Source organism: Epargyreus clarus, unplaced genomic scaffold, assembly GCF_041222505.1.
Source record: "Epargyreus clarus isolate Ecla_fem2 unplaced genomic scaffold, WU_Ecla_fem_2.2 ptg000024l, whole genome shotgun sequence".
Taxonomy (NCBI): domain Eukaryota; kingdom Metazoa; phylum Arthropoda; class Insecta; order Lepidoptera; family Hesperiidae; genus Epargyreus; species Epargyreus clarus.
In genome coordinates this window covers 7,410,984-7,427,942 of record NW_027332231.1, presented here as the reverse complement: position 1 = coordinate 7,427,942, position 16,959 = coordinate 7,410,984, and the positions used below count along the sequence as shown (strand labels likewise).

The window sequence follows — 16,959 nt, the reverse complement described above, 5'->3', positions numbered from 1 at the left end:
TTCTCATTCTGAGAGGAGACTCGTGCCTAGCAGTGGGACAATAATGGGTTGATGATGATGATGATGCCCTTTGCTGTGACAGAATATAGATAATATTGCAATAATTATAAAATAATTAAACTCAATCATTTAAATTAAATTGTATAATAAGAACATCAAATCGACTTTTTGTTTGCTATTCCGATTAAATACATTGAAAAAACTGAAGGAGTGTAGAAAATACAGATATTTAAAAGTCTTATAACGAAGTGGTTTAATTATAAAAGAATTATGTTTCAGTTATTCCTATCTATAATAGGACTATTTCCATTTCAAGCGCGCAATCTAAATGTATTCGACTATCTGTAAAATAACGCAATGGCTAGTGCATTACCGTTATTGGTTTCATATCCGAAGGTATTCAGCATCTTTACGTAACTCAGTAGTAAAACTCGTAATCTCTCGTAGATTTAAGTTAAGCTTTATCCTTGACGAGCTTTAGCCCGCGGCTTCGCTCGCGTTACGAAGTGATATTTTCATCCCCTATTTTATACCCTTCGGGGTAGAATTGATTAAGAATCCTTTCTTAGCAGTCTACGTCACAACATCTACCTGCATTCCAAGCCGCCACAGAGAGTTCCGTACCTACTACCAAATTAATTAATACATTGCCAATTTGAATTGTTTACCTATTGCGGTAGAATAGATGAAATGTAAAATGTCGGAAAATAGCGGTTTCTTGTAAGGCCACCCCCATTTATTTTGAAGTTTTTTTTGATTTTTAGTATTTATTGTTATAGCGGTTACCGTTATACATACACTGTAAATTCAAGCGTCTATTATTATGGCTAACGACATAGAAACTCATGACAGATAAAGAGACAGCAGAGGCTTAGTATTAGGGTTCCGTTTTTACCCTTTCGATCCCTAAAAATGCCACTAAAAAAACAGAAAAAAATGTGAGCCGTCACGGGACGCCTGGCAGATGTGAAACATCGACATTATTTTGTTAAAGTAATATGCAGAAAAGAACATATTGTGATAGGAACTAAATATGTCATAATGATAAAATAAAATATTACGATCCGCATGGCGACGCGTCGCCACACCGTACACACTACTGCATATAGACTGTATATATATACCATCGTATAGCGTCACGGCATGCGTCGCCACGCCAGAAATCGGTTTTACGTGCGGCTATAGATGTTTCACATCAAAAAAAAAGCAAAAAAGTGTCCGGTATATATTACATGTATATTAGACTATCTGTAAAATAACGTGGCTGGGCACTACCGTTATCGGCTGCAGATCTAAAGGTATCCAGCATCCTTACGTAACTTAGTAGCGAGATCACTATCATAGACTTAAGCTTAATCCATGATAATGATCTAGTTATATCTATGTATGCTGTTGAATGTCCTTAAATAAATCTTCTTTGTCGTGTTATTTAAAATAACTACTATCATTATTAATTGTGCAATGAATATGTGCTTAATTTTACTACTAATTACTGGACTACAGTTTTCTACAGCTCTTACGTATTATATACCAGCCGTATTATATACTAAAGTAAGACTAATTGAGCTTCGATGTTTTGAATTATGAATATCCTGTGTAGCTAATAAGTTTAAAAAGTTATTTATACTTTCCTAGCCGTGTTCGGAAGGAGAGCGGGATATACGAGCAGGGCAGTGCGCGACGTATGACCGTAGGCCGTTCCGCGGTCGGTTCTACACCTGGGTACCTTATGTTGAAGGTAAGTAGCATTATTTTTTCATAACGTAGAAGTAGCAAGCGAAATTTGTCCAGGATGGTAAGTGGCGTCCCTTTTATAGACATCTGTATTCAGCCCTGACAAGATTAAATGTTCATCGTAGGTTGGCGACAGGCGTTGGTACCACTAAGGACTTAATTTGAAATCCTCATAATAAGTGTGTTCTCCTAACTGCGCCTTTTAACACAGTTTAATGTAAAACGCATGCTTCCTCACGGTCATATTTAATTCACAGTATAAGCAAGTGGTCATTTAAAAATACGCTTTCTACACTCACAGCTCCACACTAGGACTCGCTGTATCGTGGGTGCCATGGACACACACAGAGACAAATACACAAACACCCAGACCCAGAAACAGAAACCTAAATGCATAATTTAGATTTCTGTCTGGCCGGGGATCGAAACCAGGACTCTCTGCACGTCAGACCGGTATAGTGACAGCTCCGCCGCGCGGGTTGTATTAATTTCTAAAACGCACATAACATCAAAAAATCAGGTGCATGCACGGACCCCCAGATTGAGAAACCGACCTTTAAACCACTATGCTATTACTGCTACTCCATGTACGTTATGTATGTAATTATAAGTAGAAGGTGGTAGAACCCTTTGTGGCTCGACTCCGGCGGCACCACCGCCACACCTATTTCTACCTAATAACAGCAGTGTTAGGCGCTGCTGTGTTCCGGTTTGAAGGGTATGGTAAGGGAAATAGACTTTTCCGGGGCGTTCCATCCTAGTCCTCAAGGGTAGCGGCGCATCTGTTGCCGACCTCAGGTAGGAATATTTAATCCTATCTGGGGTTAATTACAGATTTTATAAGCTAAATTATAAGTAAATTAAGTAACAAATATAAATCACTTACCACGGATTATCCTTATGTACCGCCAATCAACTGGAACCTTTCTGCAATCAGAATCACATCAGGTCACCAATTAATTACAGGTTATCTGGTCCATGCGACTGATATTGATTACGACTCACAAGACGAACTAAGCAGCTTTCCATTGATCTTACTAATAAATGGATGACCGCCGTAGCTGTATCTTAGGAATTATCATTTAGTTACTTAGTTAATTAATTAATTATTTCGATGTTTTACTGTAAAGTCTATTCTAATTTTTAATTGCTATTGTGCATCCATTTTAAGTATGAATCAGTAGAAAAAAAATACTCTATAATCCAATTTAAAATTGAATTTGTGCATTATTTTTATATGAATCAATAGATTTAAACAAAAAGTGTTTCAACAATTATCGAAGTTTATAGTAATAAGATTGCTAATTTTTAAACATGTGAATTAATTAAAGTCATAGCTTAATGGCTTAAAACTGAGCCTCTGTCACCCTGATCAAAAACAAATGATGTTAGCAATTAATCACCACGTATTTAAACGATATGTGGTATAATCAAAACTCATAATTCAGTTTCAGCCTTGAAATTGAACCCATAACTGTCACTCATCATAGAACCCATAACTAGTCATCTCATACATAAAATTCTCGTGTTACAATGTTAGTTACCAAACTCCTCCGAAACGGCTTTACCGATTTTCACCAAATTTTATATGCATATTCAGTAGGTCTGAGAATAGGCTGTAGGCGGAGAGTAGGCTACTATCTATTTTTCATACCCCTAAGTGATAAGGGTTGTTCACCCTTAACATTTTTTTTATTTATATGGCAACACACCGTTTGCCGGGTCAGCTAGTCACTTTATAATTTTTTTAACAGGTGATAATCCCTGCTTGCTGAACTGCCGACCGTTAGGACAGCATTTCTATGCAGCCTTGGGATTGGTGGCGGACGGGACCCCTTGCACGAAGCCGGGGTTCCGAGCGATATGCGTACACGGCACTTGTAAGGTAAGTAAAATACAACAATTTCATACTTTTTGGAATAATTTTGTGTGACCAGTGACAGATTATTAATTTTAATTTCAGCATTGTACTCATTAATATTAAATTCGAAGTATGTCATTACCTTTTCAAATTAGTAATATTAATTTATTATAAATTGTATATTTTATCAAAACTATCATAAGGTTTCGTAAGGTTTACTTCATTTGGAATGCAGAACCCTCCTCAGGTTTGCTACCTGAGAAATCAAGTGCAAGTAAAGTCTGCAGATCCGCAATTGTCCAGTATTAGTGCTCTCTTACCAAAAACATTTTTTACAGTCTAACAAGTCTACCTGATGGTAAGTGGCTACTGTCGCCCATGGACATCTGTAATCAATCTCAGATAGGATTAGATTCCTACTTGAGTTCGGCCACAGATGCGCCACTAGCTCTGAGGACTAAGCTGGAACGCCTCGGAAAGGTATGTCTCCCTTACCATACCCTTCAAACCAGAACACAGCAGCGCTTAACACTGCTGTTATTAGGTAGAAATAGGTATGGCGGTGGTGCCGCCGGACTCGAACCACACAGGGTCCTACCACCTTCAAATTCGAATCTTGAAAAGAGTTCTATTTTCTTGTTCTAGTTGCATTGTTAACTTTGCATTATATCTACACATTAGAAGTTCCACTGAACAAATCTCGAGTTACAGTTATCAGTATCAGCCTTCCCCATCTGCGTCTGTTAACTGTAATTAACCTCGGCGCTATATTGCAGTTACTATTTCTGTTAATTCCCTAAGTAATTTACTACTTTGCCCTTGTATATTATTTGAATACGTTCCAGGAAAATATTGAATTGTAGAACAGGAAGAAAAGAGAATTAACCTCATCTTGTGAAATAGGATATTATTTGTTGATATAGATTACGCAATGTTGTAGTTTAATTGATTGATTTAGATTTTTTTATAATATTTAAGTAGCGTGACATATCTAATTATCCCAAAATAAGATTAAATTTCTATCTAAGATTGAGTACAGACCCGTTGTCGAAGACTAATTTGAAAAGAACAAACTACATGGAATCTAAGCTTTCTATGCATAAAAATCAAAATTCTACTTAAAGTAAAAATATACTTAAATAGAAAATTAGTTGTTAAGCAACCTTTAAGTTAGCTTTCCGGATATTAAAATGAATGCGATAATAAAAAGGGAAAATATTTGTAGTCGAACCTCGTAGAAATTCTGCTCTGTTTTGCCTTTTCTTTCGTGCGCATTAATAATTTAAGGATGATCAAGCAATTTTACACAAAACTATTGTTTTCCCGTACTTATTCTTGAATCAAACGGAAGAAACCTAATACAGTACAATAACTTGTAACACGAGTAGAATTTCAACAACTCGGTCTTAATGCTTAGCGATTGTACCTTATAACGGGTGCTCAGTGTACTTGAAATATAAAATAAATCTTACGTTTATCCTCACAATAAACGGAGTCGTACAGTAATTTCATGCTATAATACAACCTGAACATAAAACTTTCAAAGCCGAGGTACACGAGGTGACAATTCTAACAAGTTGTTCGGCTTTATGACTGACTTCGTGAGAATGAGCTAAGGTTAACAATTACCATATATTTACTAGGAATATTAGTGGAATTAAATGTAGCTAGATTTTTTTTATAATATTGAAGTTGCTAAAGAGCATGCGGTCGATTTAAAGGTAAGTGCCAGCTGCCGCCCATGGACATCTGTAATCAACCCCAAACAAGATTAGAGTAGTGAGGTTGTCCACAGATATGTTGCCTCTCTGCATCCTTAAGGAATGGAACGCCTCGGATAAACGGGCGCCTCGGACTAAGATGTTCGCCACCTTTTTTTTTTTTTTTTTTTTTCTTTTTTTTTGTTTCTCGAGGGGGAAACCTTCAAAAGGTACCCGACGACGTGGGAGCGACGCCGGGTTATGTGGGATTTTTACCGCACTAAAACCCCCCCGGTGGCCGTCCTCAACGCTTGTTGGAGAACTCCGGGATCTCCAACGGAACACAACCGGAGCCCTCCAAGCGCGATGCCCAACGGGCTCTACCCTGGGGGAGCAGTTTTCGCTCCTCCCACACCATGTATGTTTACGACGGTATGCGACCACACATACCGCCGTCCTTCCCGGGGTCGCTTGCTGGACGGTTCGAGCTCCCACTCTTGCCGTCCGCAACCCCGGAAGCCCCCTTTTAGTCGCCTCCTACGACAGGCAGGGGATACCGTAGCCCTATTCTAGTCCCGGAACTACAGGGACAAAGATGTTCGCCACCTATGTATTCTATCAAAAACATAAATGTGAAAATAGAAGTCAAGCTTAATGTTAAGATTTTTGCAATACTACGCTTAAAACTCTTTCTACACTCACAGCCCCACACTAGGGTTCCCTGTATCGTGGGTGCTATGGACACACACATAGACAAATACACAAACACCCAGACCCAGACACAGAAGTCTAAATTCATCATTTAGAAATCTATCTGGCCGGGAATCGAACCCGGGACCCTCTGCGCGTCAGACCGGCATGGTGACCGCTCCGCCACGCAGGTCGTCATTCATCAAATTCGGCCTCATAACTCTTTTTAATATTTTTACTAATCCTTATAGATTCGGATATAGCTCTGTAGGCAAATTTTAAAAATTCACTCAGTTTATTTTTTTAAACTTGGCTTACACGCCAGCGGTGATTATCACTGTAAACAGCCATTCATCATCATTTCTTATTCACATAACAGTTAATCGCTAAATTTGGTGAAATTTTCAACAACAATGACCTTAAAATATTCACCAATTCTTACTTCAATACCCCAAGTACTTTTTGTACTTGAAACACAATACACACTTTTATCTCTATAATAAGCAGAGCCTTGGAGTTATTACCTACAAAGCAGTCCAGACATAAAACTTTCAGACCCGAGGCATTAAATGTTGACAATTGCTTTGACAATTTGCGGGTGCCAATAAAACCCTGCGAACATTAGCACATAATAATTATTTCTTCCTCACATATTACTTATGTTAGCAACTTAGATGTTAGAGATGGGAAAAATAGATATTAAGTGTCGCTTTATTCCATAATGATAACTTCTCTGTATTATAATTTGTTCTTTATTCTAGTTATCTACCTATATTAGTTCTTTATTTAGATGGAGAAGGTTTAGTTTTCCAATTGGCAACATCATGTGGATTTATCTTTAAATTCTTCTTAGAGACTTTTTATACGTTTAGATAATAGATAAATCTCAGATTTTTTAGATTTATCAGATCAGGCTTCGAACTCCGATCCTCCAGAGTGAGAGGTCATATACAAATTCAAATACAACTATGTGTCTCTTTGTCGATCAGGCGATATTTTTAAAAGGAGAAGACATATTTATTTCTTTGCAATTTGCAGATTTAGGTAAAAGCGGTACTTGTTCAAAAATCGGCTCCAGCTACGACAAGTCGTAATCGTGTCGTCCGTTGAACAACCTAAAAAGCGAGTACAATTAGTTATCATACATGACGCCTTGCAATTCCATTATTTATCGGTTCGAGTTGTAACTCATGTAACAATACTTTAAATAATTTACGATTACGACCATCCTTGACTACGGACGACGATTGGTTGCTTTATAGAGCAGATTTGTTCAATAGACTATTCATAAAGTTTTATTGCATACGAATAATGTATAGTACGCTGAAATATTATTCGTGCGTTGTAGGGTTTTTCGTAAATACGACCAGGGCCGGATTTAGGTAAGGCGGGTCTACTGCCCCGGGGCCGACACAATAAATATAAAAAAATACATCAAAATTTTGACGAGTCAGCAATTGTTAGGAGTTTTTTTAAAAGAGTATTTTTTCGCATTTCTACCGGCAATAATCATCATCATTATCATCATCCCATTAGTGTCCCACTGCAGGGCATGGGGCTCCTCTCAGAGTGATAAGGATTATGCTATAGTATACCGCGCTGGCCAAGTGCGTATTGGTTGACTTCACATACCTTTGAGACTTTATTCTTCTTATAAATCTCTCAGGTATGCGGGTTTCCTACAATACCGGCAATAATACAGTTAAGTAATTATTATATTACTTTTGTAGTAATTTTATTTCTTGAAAATTTTTTGAAAGACTTACGGAAAATGGTTCCTTTTATTCGGAATATATTACAGGGCCTCCTTTGTTGCCGCAGGGCCTCCAGACCTCCAAATCCGGCCCTGTCGACAAATAACATTGCGGTGGTCTTCGTCGTAAAACTGCAGACAAACAAACATAAATAACATTCAAGTTTAAATCGCATAACAATCGTATATTTGTGTGCGTAATTGTCTATGGGAATTGCTTTTGGCAAACATGCTAGCTAGAATTGGAGTTAGAAAATTTTTAAAATCCTATTAACAATGCAGGGTGAATATTATAAATAAAGTTTGATATAAAACTGTTATCGATTCGGGATTTTGTAAGAATTACGACAAACGCCAAGCACAGTGCAAAGAGGCATTTATACTGGAAATCAGAAACGGATTAAGCACCTTCCCCCAATGTGTAATTAACAAGAGAAATATTGTAAAAACAAAAACCGGAGTTTTTATAAATATAGCTAATGTCGTTCCCACAATTTAGAGGAATCCAAGGACACCTCCTAATTTAAAATCCGTCAAGCCGTCTGTCTGAATGGCGTTGCAAAAAATAAGACATAATTAAGGTAAAGTCACCTATTTCCGCGGTATTTTCACCAAAACTAGAAAGAGCGTCAAATATTAAGCATTTGCTACGGCTTAATAAGGAATTAGATAATTTTATCAGAAGCTTTATTATCTGTACTCTTGAAATAGACTCGACATTTTACGATTAAATATTGATTTAAATGTGTATTTGAAATAAATATAAACCAAGTCAGAAAACCCTAATTCCGACGTAAAAATCCTTATTCCGATGTACATATTTGGTTCCTAATTCCGAGTATACAAAATAAGGGAGTGAAAGAGATAGAACGACTGATACATGGCGTATAAAAATAAATGTTATTTATTGAATTTAGTTTCAATTTCGATTTTTTTATTAGTTAAAGAGTAGCTTTATCAAAAGTTTTCTTAGCTATGATTAAAGGGAAGCTGCCGAAATAAAACTTTTTTATAGTATAGTTTCTTAATTGGTTACTTTTACTAATGTATATCATGTATTTTTATTAAAACTGTAGTCAATTCGTGTATCTGCAATACAATTTTGGACATTCTTCTTCGTGTACTTTACTAAGGTTTATTATTGTACATCATAAATAATAATAATATGGAACCGTCATGAGGTTTATAGAATTATTTCATTTTGAATAATTTAATCAAATGAAAACGTTGTAAAATGTTCTAGTTCTTATTTAAATATCCATTAAAATCGTATAAAAATGTTAATTCTTCATTAATTAGGATTAAGCAAATTACTGATACAAACAATAGAAATGTTCTTAAAAACCGATGAAAACTTTAAACACCCTGTATAGTATTTTGTGGTTATGCCGCGGATTAATAATGTGCCCATATAACCTAATTCCGGCTTATTTACATCGGAATAGCCTTTCATAACTAAAAATCACGTTTCTAAATTCCGATTATTAAATAATAAAAGACTTTTACACAATTTAGAGGCAGAAAGATGCTTTATTAAAATATGTACATAATAATATACAATACTTGTTCAATATTACATCCATATCTGGATGAACTTCATTTTCTCTCCTTAGTTGTCCCATAGAAGAAATTAGGCAAGTGCATAGATAGGTCATCTTTGATATTATATAATTAGGTAATGCAGTACAATTCAATGATTTCGATATTAATTGAGTATTAAATTTGTCAAATTCGAAGCAAGACGCGCTTATTCATAAAAACAACTATAAAAATTGAAATTAAAAACAAGTCTATGAAATTGCTATTCCGTGGTATACCACTTAAACCGAGGTATACCTCGATTTAAGGGACAGCCCAAAATATTTGGCACCTAATGCCGCTGTATTTTTAAACTTATTTTTACTCTTATCTGTTAAGAAATAAGCACAATATTTAAATGTTATCGATTCCATATATAATCAATATAATATTTTCATCGAAACACTATCACATACATGCAAATTTATTGAAAAAATCACTTTTTGAGATCAACAATCGTGACATTCACGTGCAAAAGGCCCAAAATGCATACTATTGATGGAGGCACTAATGCAAAACTATGCGACAGCAGTGTTAGGTGCTGCTGTGTTCCGGTTTGAAGGGTGTGGTAAGGGAGTCAGACTTTCCCGAGGCGTTCCAGCTTACTCCTCAGGGGTAGCGGCGCATCTGTGGCCGACCTCAGGTAGGAATATCTAATCCTATCTGGGGTTGATTACAGATGTCCATGGGCGGCAGTAGCCACTTACCATCAGGTGGACTGCATGCTCGTCTGCTACTCTTATATGATATAAAAAAATATCTATTAAATAACATACCTTTTATTAAAAATGAGTTGGTAAATAGTTTATAAAAGCCGTTTTTGTAAATACCACGGAATATGGTGCCAATTTCAGAACCCCTCGGCATTAGGTGACTTTACCTTATATAGGGACGAAAAACATTACCTTCCGTGGTCAATTATACAAAGCAGTGAAGTGATTCATAGTCAAAATAGAAGGATAATCATTTATATTCTAAGCAACAATACCATAAACAGTAAGCGAACATGTATGTTTCAAAGTGTGAAATAAAATTCATCAATTCGCAAGAAACAGATGACATTTCCATATAAGCAGATGTTTGCATGTCGCACCAACTGGCTACCACAAAGGTTCAACATATTAGAATACAATATAAGTGAACCTAGTCACCTGTACTTTAAATTTATGTGTATTTCATAATATACACTAATGCAGTCTAATAAATAGAATTATGTATATACATAGTTACTCACTCACAATCCGTCTGACTTATCATCGCAGGATTTAAACTACTGAAGCTAAATTAATGACATTTGGATATGTTCTTCTCATGATGTACGTATGTATGTATGGTCACCTCTTATGGGAGTAAAATAAATCATAAAAATGACTGATTTTATATCAGGGTTAAATAATTTCATAAGCGAAATAGGATAAGATAAGTATGTTTCCTACTCCGCCGAATACAAAATATTTGCCGAATCTGCCGAATACATACCCAAATATATGGATACCATGTGAATATCGATCTTAAATAAAATAGGATTAATTTTATCTATTACCAATCCTGCATAATTAGTTAGCATTAATTAAAGAGATTTGTTAATTACTAGAGTAAAACGCCATCTGTTGACGAGTAGTAGTACTTATTTAATTAAGTGCGGAACAAAATATTTTTTTATTATGTAACGGGTATTCACAATATGCTTTTTTTATTTATTTATTGCCGATATTTCGAACCAGTTGTATGGGCTGTAGAAAAACTAGTTTCTGTTAGATATTCAGAAATTTTCAATACCGCGATAATATTAGATACTCTAAAAAATATGAAAGTATTCCCAAAAATGTTCCAAAAAATCTTTACACGAAGAACGTGAAAATCACCGTAACGCATTGCAAGTATGTTTTTAAAAATGTTTGTTTTCAAAACTTATTTCTACAAGTCTTATAAATGAGAGTTGTAAATTCTTTACCTTTCCCTTATAACAGTATATACAATCTCGCCTTTCAGTATTATGTTTATTGTAATTATAATCACGCTTCTCTTGATAGTAAATCCGACTTCGTGGCGCCACCTATGAACCCAAACCTTATTTGGTCGCGAACACTTTGCATTAAACAATTTATAATAGTCGCAATTTGTTTTATGCTACTCCTGTATTTTATTTTAAGTAGTTGTTTATGCAACTTTGTTCGCGTGGATTATATAGACGGGAACTTTTGTTAATGTATGAGGAAATAATTTATAATAGGACGTTATCCAGTTATTTGGTAATATTGACTATTAATTACTAACGATTTTCACATTTCTACTTTTATGAATTAAGTATTTGCATTGGATAATAAACCATTTATCCATCAGGGCATCATTTGAAATTAGGAGCCTGTGACCTGCCGAGGTACCTTCAGGAGGCCTCGTAGTCGTCGATCCATTACTGCCCCTCTGATGAGCATGAGCCTCCTCTCGGAGTGAAACAGATTTAGTCGATACTTCATCGCACTGGCCAAGTTCGAATTAGTAGACTCCACACACTTCCTAACAACTTTAAAAAAAACTATAAGGCGTGATTTCCTAGCATCATATTTCCTTTAACGTTATATCACTTGATAAATAATGTACCTACTTAGAATTTGAACTCGGGACCCTATTGTTACGATTAAGAAGCTGAGTGTCAACCACTATGCTGTCTTTGCTTCAGTTGGTCCGCTGAAGAGTAAATAATCAAAAATAAACAGCCTAATTAAATAATCTGCTTTCATCATGCAAGCCGTGATAGAGATTCGCGTCCTTGTAATTAGTATGTTGTTAGTGTAATTGGGTAGGTGTCTAATTGTAGCGACGCCGGCGCCGTACGGTATGTGCGAGATTACAGATCACCGCCACCCGCTATTTTGGGTATATGTTGTATTAAAATAATACATATAATCAATACTTATGTTTTAATTGAAATTCAAAAATATAATAAAGAGACTTATAATCAAGAATATAAACTAAATGAAATAATAGCAACTGAAAAACAGGATCAGTGCTATACACTTTAAAAAACAATTTTCATATAATTTACTCAAAATAACTGAAACTTATAAATTTCGAAACAACATATGTAGATACTATATCTGAAATTAATATATTAAATCAGATGATACAAATATACGTTATGAGTTAAATACTAGTCGGAGTCGTAATCGAACGACATCTAAAAGCAAGATGGCTCTTTGTTTTATTTTTTACTACAAAAAAGTGCAATTTTTCATTGTTGTATAAGTACCTGTAATATAAAAAAAGGCCAAATAAATCAAACAACTAAATAAGCGTGAAAAAATTGCCAAGATGATGTTTCTTCTTGGAAGAGTCTACTTGTCACTCTATTGCATTCCTGTGTATGTAATTGGCAACGATACATACGTGATACATACGTTGAACATTTTGGCGTGGTTTAAATTTAACACTGTTTGCAAATGAATTATACATCTTATCATCTTTTAAGTGAAATATTTTAATCGGTATTGATTAGGAATTATCTGAAAATCTGGCTACTCTGAGAAAGTAAGTACCCTGCTACCTAGAGAGTTCCAGGTACAATTCTCAATCAAATGTCTATATTACTTATATATGAAATGAATTGAAACATTTTTTTGTATTGGCCTAGGGAAGTATTTACAAATTGACAGATATTTTTTTTTCTTATACTACTGCCGGATTGAAACGAGACCTATAGGAACTATATACCTATAATAAGAACTATAAATTCAATACATTTAAAAAGGCTAGCGGATACTTATAGAAACTTAAGTGCTATAAGTTTACCGAACCTAATAGAGAGAACAATAGTAGAAAGAGATCGTAGATTCGTATGATATGTGGCATTATACCACCTTTGAAAGTTATAAGAGTTCGGTTGTAAGTTTTAACTGCACATTCAACAGCTGTAAGGGGACCTACTTAGAGCTTTTTATAGTAAACTAATGTTTGAAGAATGTAGCCAAGGTCATCAAGGAGGCATCAAGGAGTAGCTACGCATTTCAGATCAATCTCAGATAGGATTCCTGACCTATTTGTTCGTTATCTATGCGTGGCAGTGACCACTCAACAGGTGGGCTGCATCCTCATTTGCCGCTTTCATTAAATAAAAACACATTTAGATTTCATTTGCCTTTTGTAGTATTTCACGTATCAGCACTTATATTTTCCTTATAATATATCGTCTCTCTATAAAACAAATTAAAAAGATAATTAGATTCCGTCGATGTCATGGTGTCAAAATCATCAATATTAATATCAGTATGTATCGATATATTTCAAGATAGAGTTGAGTGTCAGATCATTAATATCATTAATATTACTCACAGTTACGATGACGCTTTACAAATTATCCAGTATAAATATTTGTCTATACGCAATTAGTTGTGAAAATTGAATTCTGATTGAATTATGATCGCTACTGGTCTTGATAGATAGGTATAGATGTAGTTTATCGATAGCTACTGGTTAGATTTTAAAATTGATATCACATAATTGTAGGTTCGTATACAAGTTGGTTTTCCGGTCCGTTTTCGCAACTATGTTTGTTTCACATTTAGCTTTTTTGTTGCTAGATATTTGTATCGTAAACAGATTTTTAGGTAGTAAAAAACGTATAGGAACTAAGCAAAAAGTTATCTGAAAAGTTGAATTAAAAGTATGTACCTAATAAGGTTAATAAGAATTCAGCAGTGTAGAAAAAAATTATCCGACCAAAATCATGCAATTTCTGTCGAAAATTATAGCGAGCTGCCGAAGATATTGCTGTTTTTTAATGGGTCAATATCTAGAACTGGTAGTATTTAAAAAAGTCTCATTGTATTTTATATACCACGAGCTTTTGCCCGCGGCTTCGCTCGCGTTACGAAGCGATATTTTTATCCCCTATTTTATCCCCTTGGGGGTAGAATGGATCAAAATCCTTTCTTAGCGGATGCCTACGTCATAACATGTCAAATTTCAGCCCGATCCGTCCAGTGGTTTGTGCTGTGCGTTGATAGATCACTACCTCAGTCAGTCACCTTTGAGTTATATATATTTAGATAGATTTATTATGGGATATTGCAGGCTCTAATTCACAAAAATCGATTAGCAGGAACTTTTCATTGGGTTCGGTATCATCATATGGGAAAAATGTTTTAAACGCTGATGAAACCGCACAGCATATAGATAGTATAGTAAAGATAAAATTAGCATAAGCGAAAAGGGTGACGTACCCACGTCACTGCTTATAATCTAGTCCCTTAAAAGTTTTCTCTACGTAGCATCTGTGTCAATGACTTTGAATTAGTTATTTTACGATCGGCTATAAATAATAATCTGTATACTGTATGTAATACGTTCTTGTGCATGTAATCTTGACCTATTTCGTATGAAGGTACGTCACCAGAGCGGACTTTATCACCATCACGTCAGCGCTTAGAGTAGTGATGGGCTGATGTAAACGGATTTTGATGTTTGAGGTCCTGGGTTCAGTTCCCAGGTACACCACATTACCACAATACGTGTGTTTTAGTGATTTATTGATACTTAAAAGAAAGGAGAAGAAATACGTTTTGGTGAAATCTGAGATATCTTTCCTACTATTAATGGATTAATGATGAACGTCAACCTTTAATTTAATTTCCATCATATTATATTAGTGTCTTTCGTAAATTTTCAATATGCACCCGATCTGAACAGTTAAGAATAAGAGTTGGATCTATTTTCTTCAGAATACACATATTATGTAAAAACTACATAAATAATTTCGAAATCAATTCAATCAATGTATTACTCCATTCGTTTGTAAATATTACTTAATTCAATTTTGCCACTAACCGTTAAACATTTTTGTAAAAAAACATCATGCGAAAGGTGGAACGTGTCTTCATATCAATCGGCTGAAATAATTACAGTCAGGCTAAAAGTATTTAGTCTAATTCTGTATTATTTCATCATACATAATACTTTACGCCCCCGGCACTTAGCATGTGATAAACAATGTGAGAATAGTTTGTCGATGCAGTTGGTGTTTAGGAGTTTCAAGGTCGAGACCTGATCATAACTGAAATAAAAAAAATATATATTTTGTTATATATAATACTAGTGCTGCCCGCGGCTTCGCCCGCATTTTAAAGAAATAATATGACATACATAAAACGGAAAATTTTTACCTGCATTGGAATGACAGTGGTGCCATCTGTCAAAAATTGGTCTTACCAACTCCCAAACCCTCGTGGGCTCTTAGACAACTACTTTGCTAAAGATCATCACTTGATTAAATGCTTAGTTTCCGATTCTATAACTACTTACGAATTAAAAAAACCTTTTCCCACGGACTAAATTGTGAATCTAAACCATTCTCAAGTCCCCTTGAACATACACAACAAATTTCATCAAAATTAGTCCAGTCGTTTAGGGGAAGTTCAGTGACATACACACGCACATAAGAAATATATATATAAAGATAGGAGTAGCAGATGAGCATGCAGTCCACCTGATGGTAAGTGGCTACTGGCGCCCATGGACATGTGTAATCAACCCCAAATAGGATTAGTTATTCCTACCTGAGGTCAGCCACAGATGCGCCGCTACCCCTGAGGACTAAGTTGGAACGCCTCGGATAAGTATGTCTCCCTCACCACACTCTCAAACCAGAACATAGCAGCGCTTAATTCTTCTGTTGATAGGTAGAAATACTAGATAGTCTAGTAATCGAACTATTATAAACTTTAATAAATGGTAAATCTTCGGTAGTAACTTCGTAGAAAGAGATTCACCATCGGCCCTCTTAATAACATTTTATATTAATTTATTTTTATTTCCAACTTTTATTAATTTGTTATGTTAATTATACCTGCAATGTTTAGTAGATTTGATCAAGAACGCAATGTAACATGATCTCGCTGGATCTCATGAATTTTGTTGCAATATCAAGCCGCATTATAATTTTATGGATTTCTGCTTATTTTCTTCATATTTATAATTGGTTCTAACCGGTTTTATTTTAGTACTTGTAGTAGATCTGAAACTTTATTTTATAAGTACGCCGTACCAAACGAGTATGCAGTCCACCTGATGGTCTGTAGGCACTGCAGCTCATGGACTGTTACCAATTCCATGTGGAAAAGAGCTTCTACCTGAAGCCGATCGTACACGTAGATGCGAGCCGCCCCTAATGAATAAGGTGTAGCGTATAATCAAATGAAATCAAATGAAATCAAATCAAATCAAATCAAATATTTTTTTTTATTCAAAATACGTTCTTTACAGAGCACTTTTTGAATGTCAATACAAGTACCACCACTTCACTAAGTGTTTCGTTATGGAGAAGAAGCGGCGAAAGAAACTCCATAACACACATCTTTTAAAAAAATGTATTTTACAATGTCAAATTTAACCTATTGGAAACGCTGGAACTATTTCAGACCATACCGTTTTGTCAGTCAAATAATTATAATCACTTAGTTTATAGTAAGCTTTTTTACATAGCGTTTGCTTAACGACATGTTTGAACTTCTTTTCTGTGACATTCATATACATATATTGTCCTCATATCAGTCATCATTCACACCTTTCTACCGAAAAGCAGAACTGCGTCAGGCTAGAATTAGGTGTGACGGTGGTACCTCCTCAGTTAAACTATGTCGATTGTACCA

At 35.3% G+C, this 16,959-nt stretch overlaps 1 protein-coding gene across 3 annotated transcripts in view; it reads left to right on the top strand.

Annotated features, from left to right (window-relative positions):
* The window catches only part of LOC140752588 (thrombospondin type-1 domain-containing protein 4), a 122,972-nt gene that overhangs the window by 59,922 nt on the left and 46,091 nt on the right, over positions 1-16,959 (top strand). For all 3 annotated transcript variants that reach the window (XM_073086931.1, XM_073086929.1, XM_073086930.1), the window contains exons 6-7: positions 1,636-1,738; positions 3,489-3,619. In XM_073086931.1, the coding sequence (XP_072943032.1) occupies positions 1,636-1,738; positions 3,489-3,619 (234 nt within the window). The remainder of the gene's footprint in view (positions 1-1,635; positions 1,739-3,488; positions 3,620-16,959) is intronic.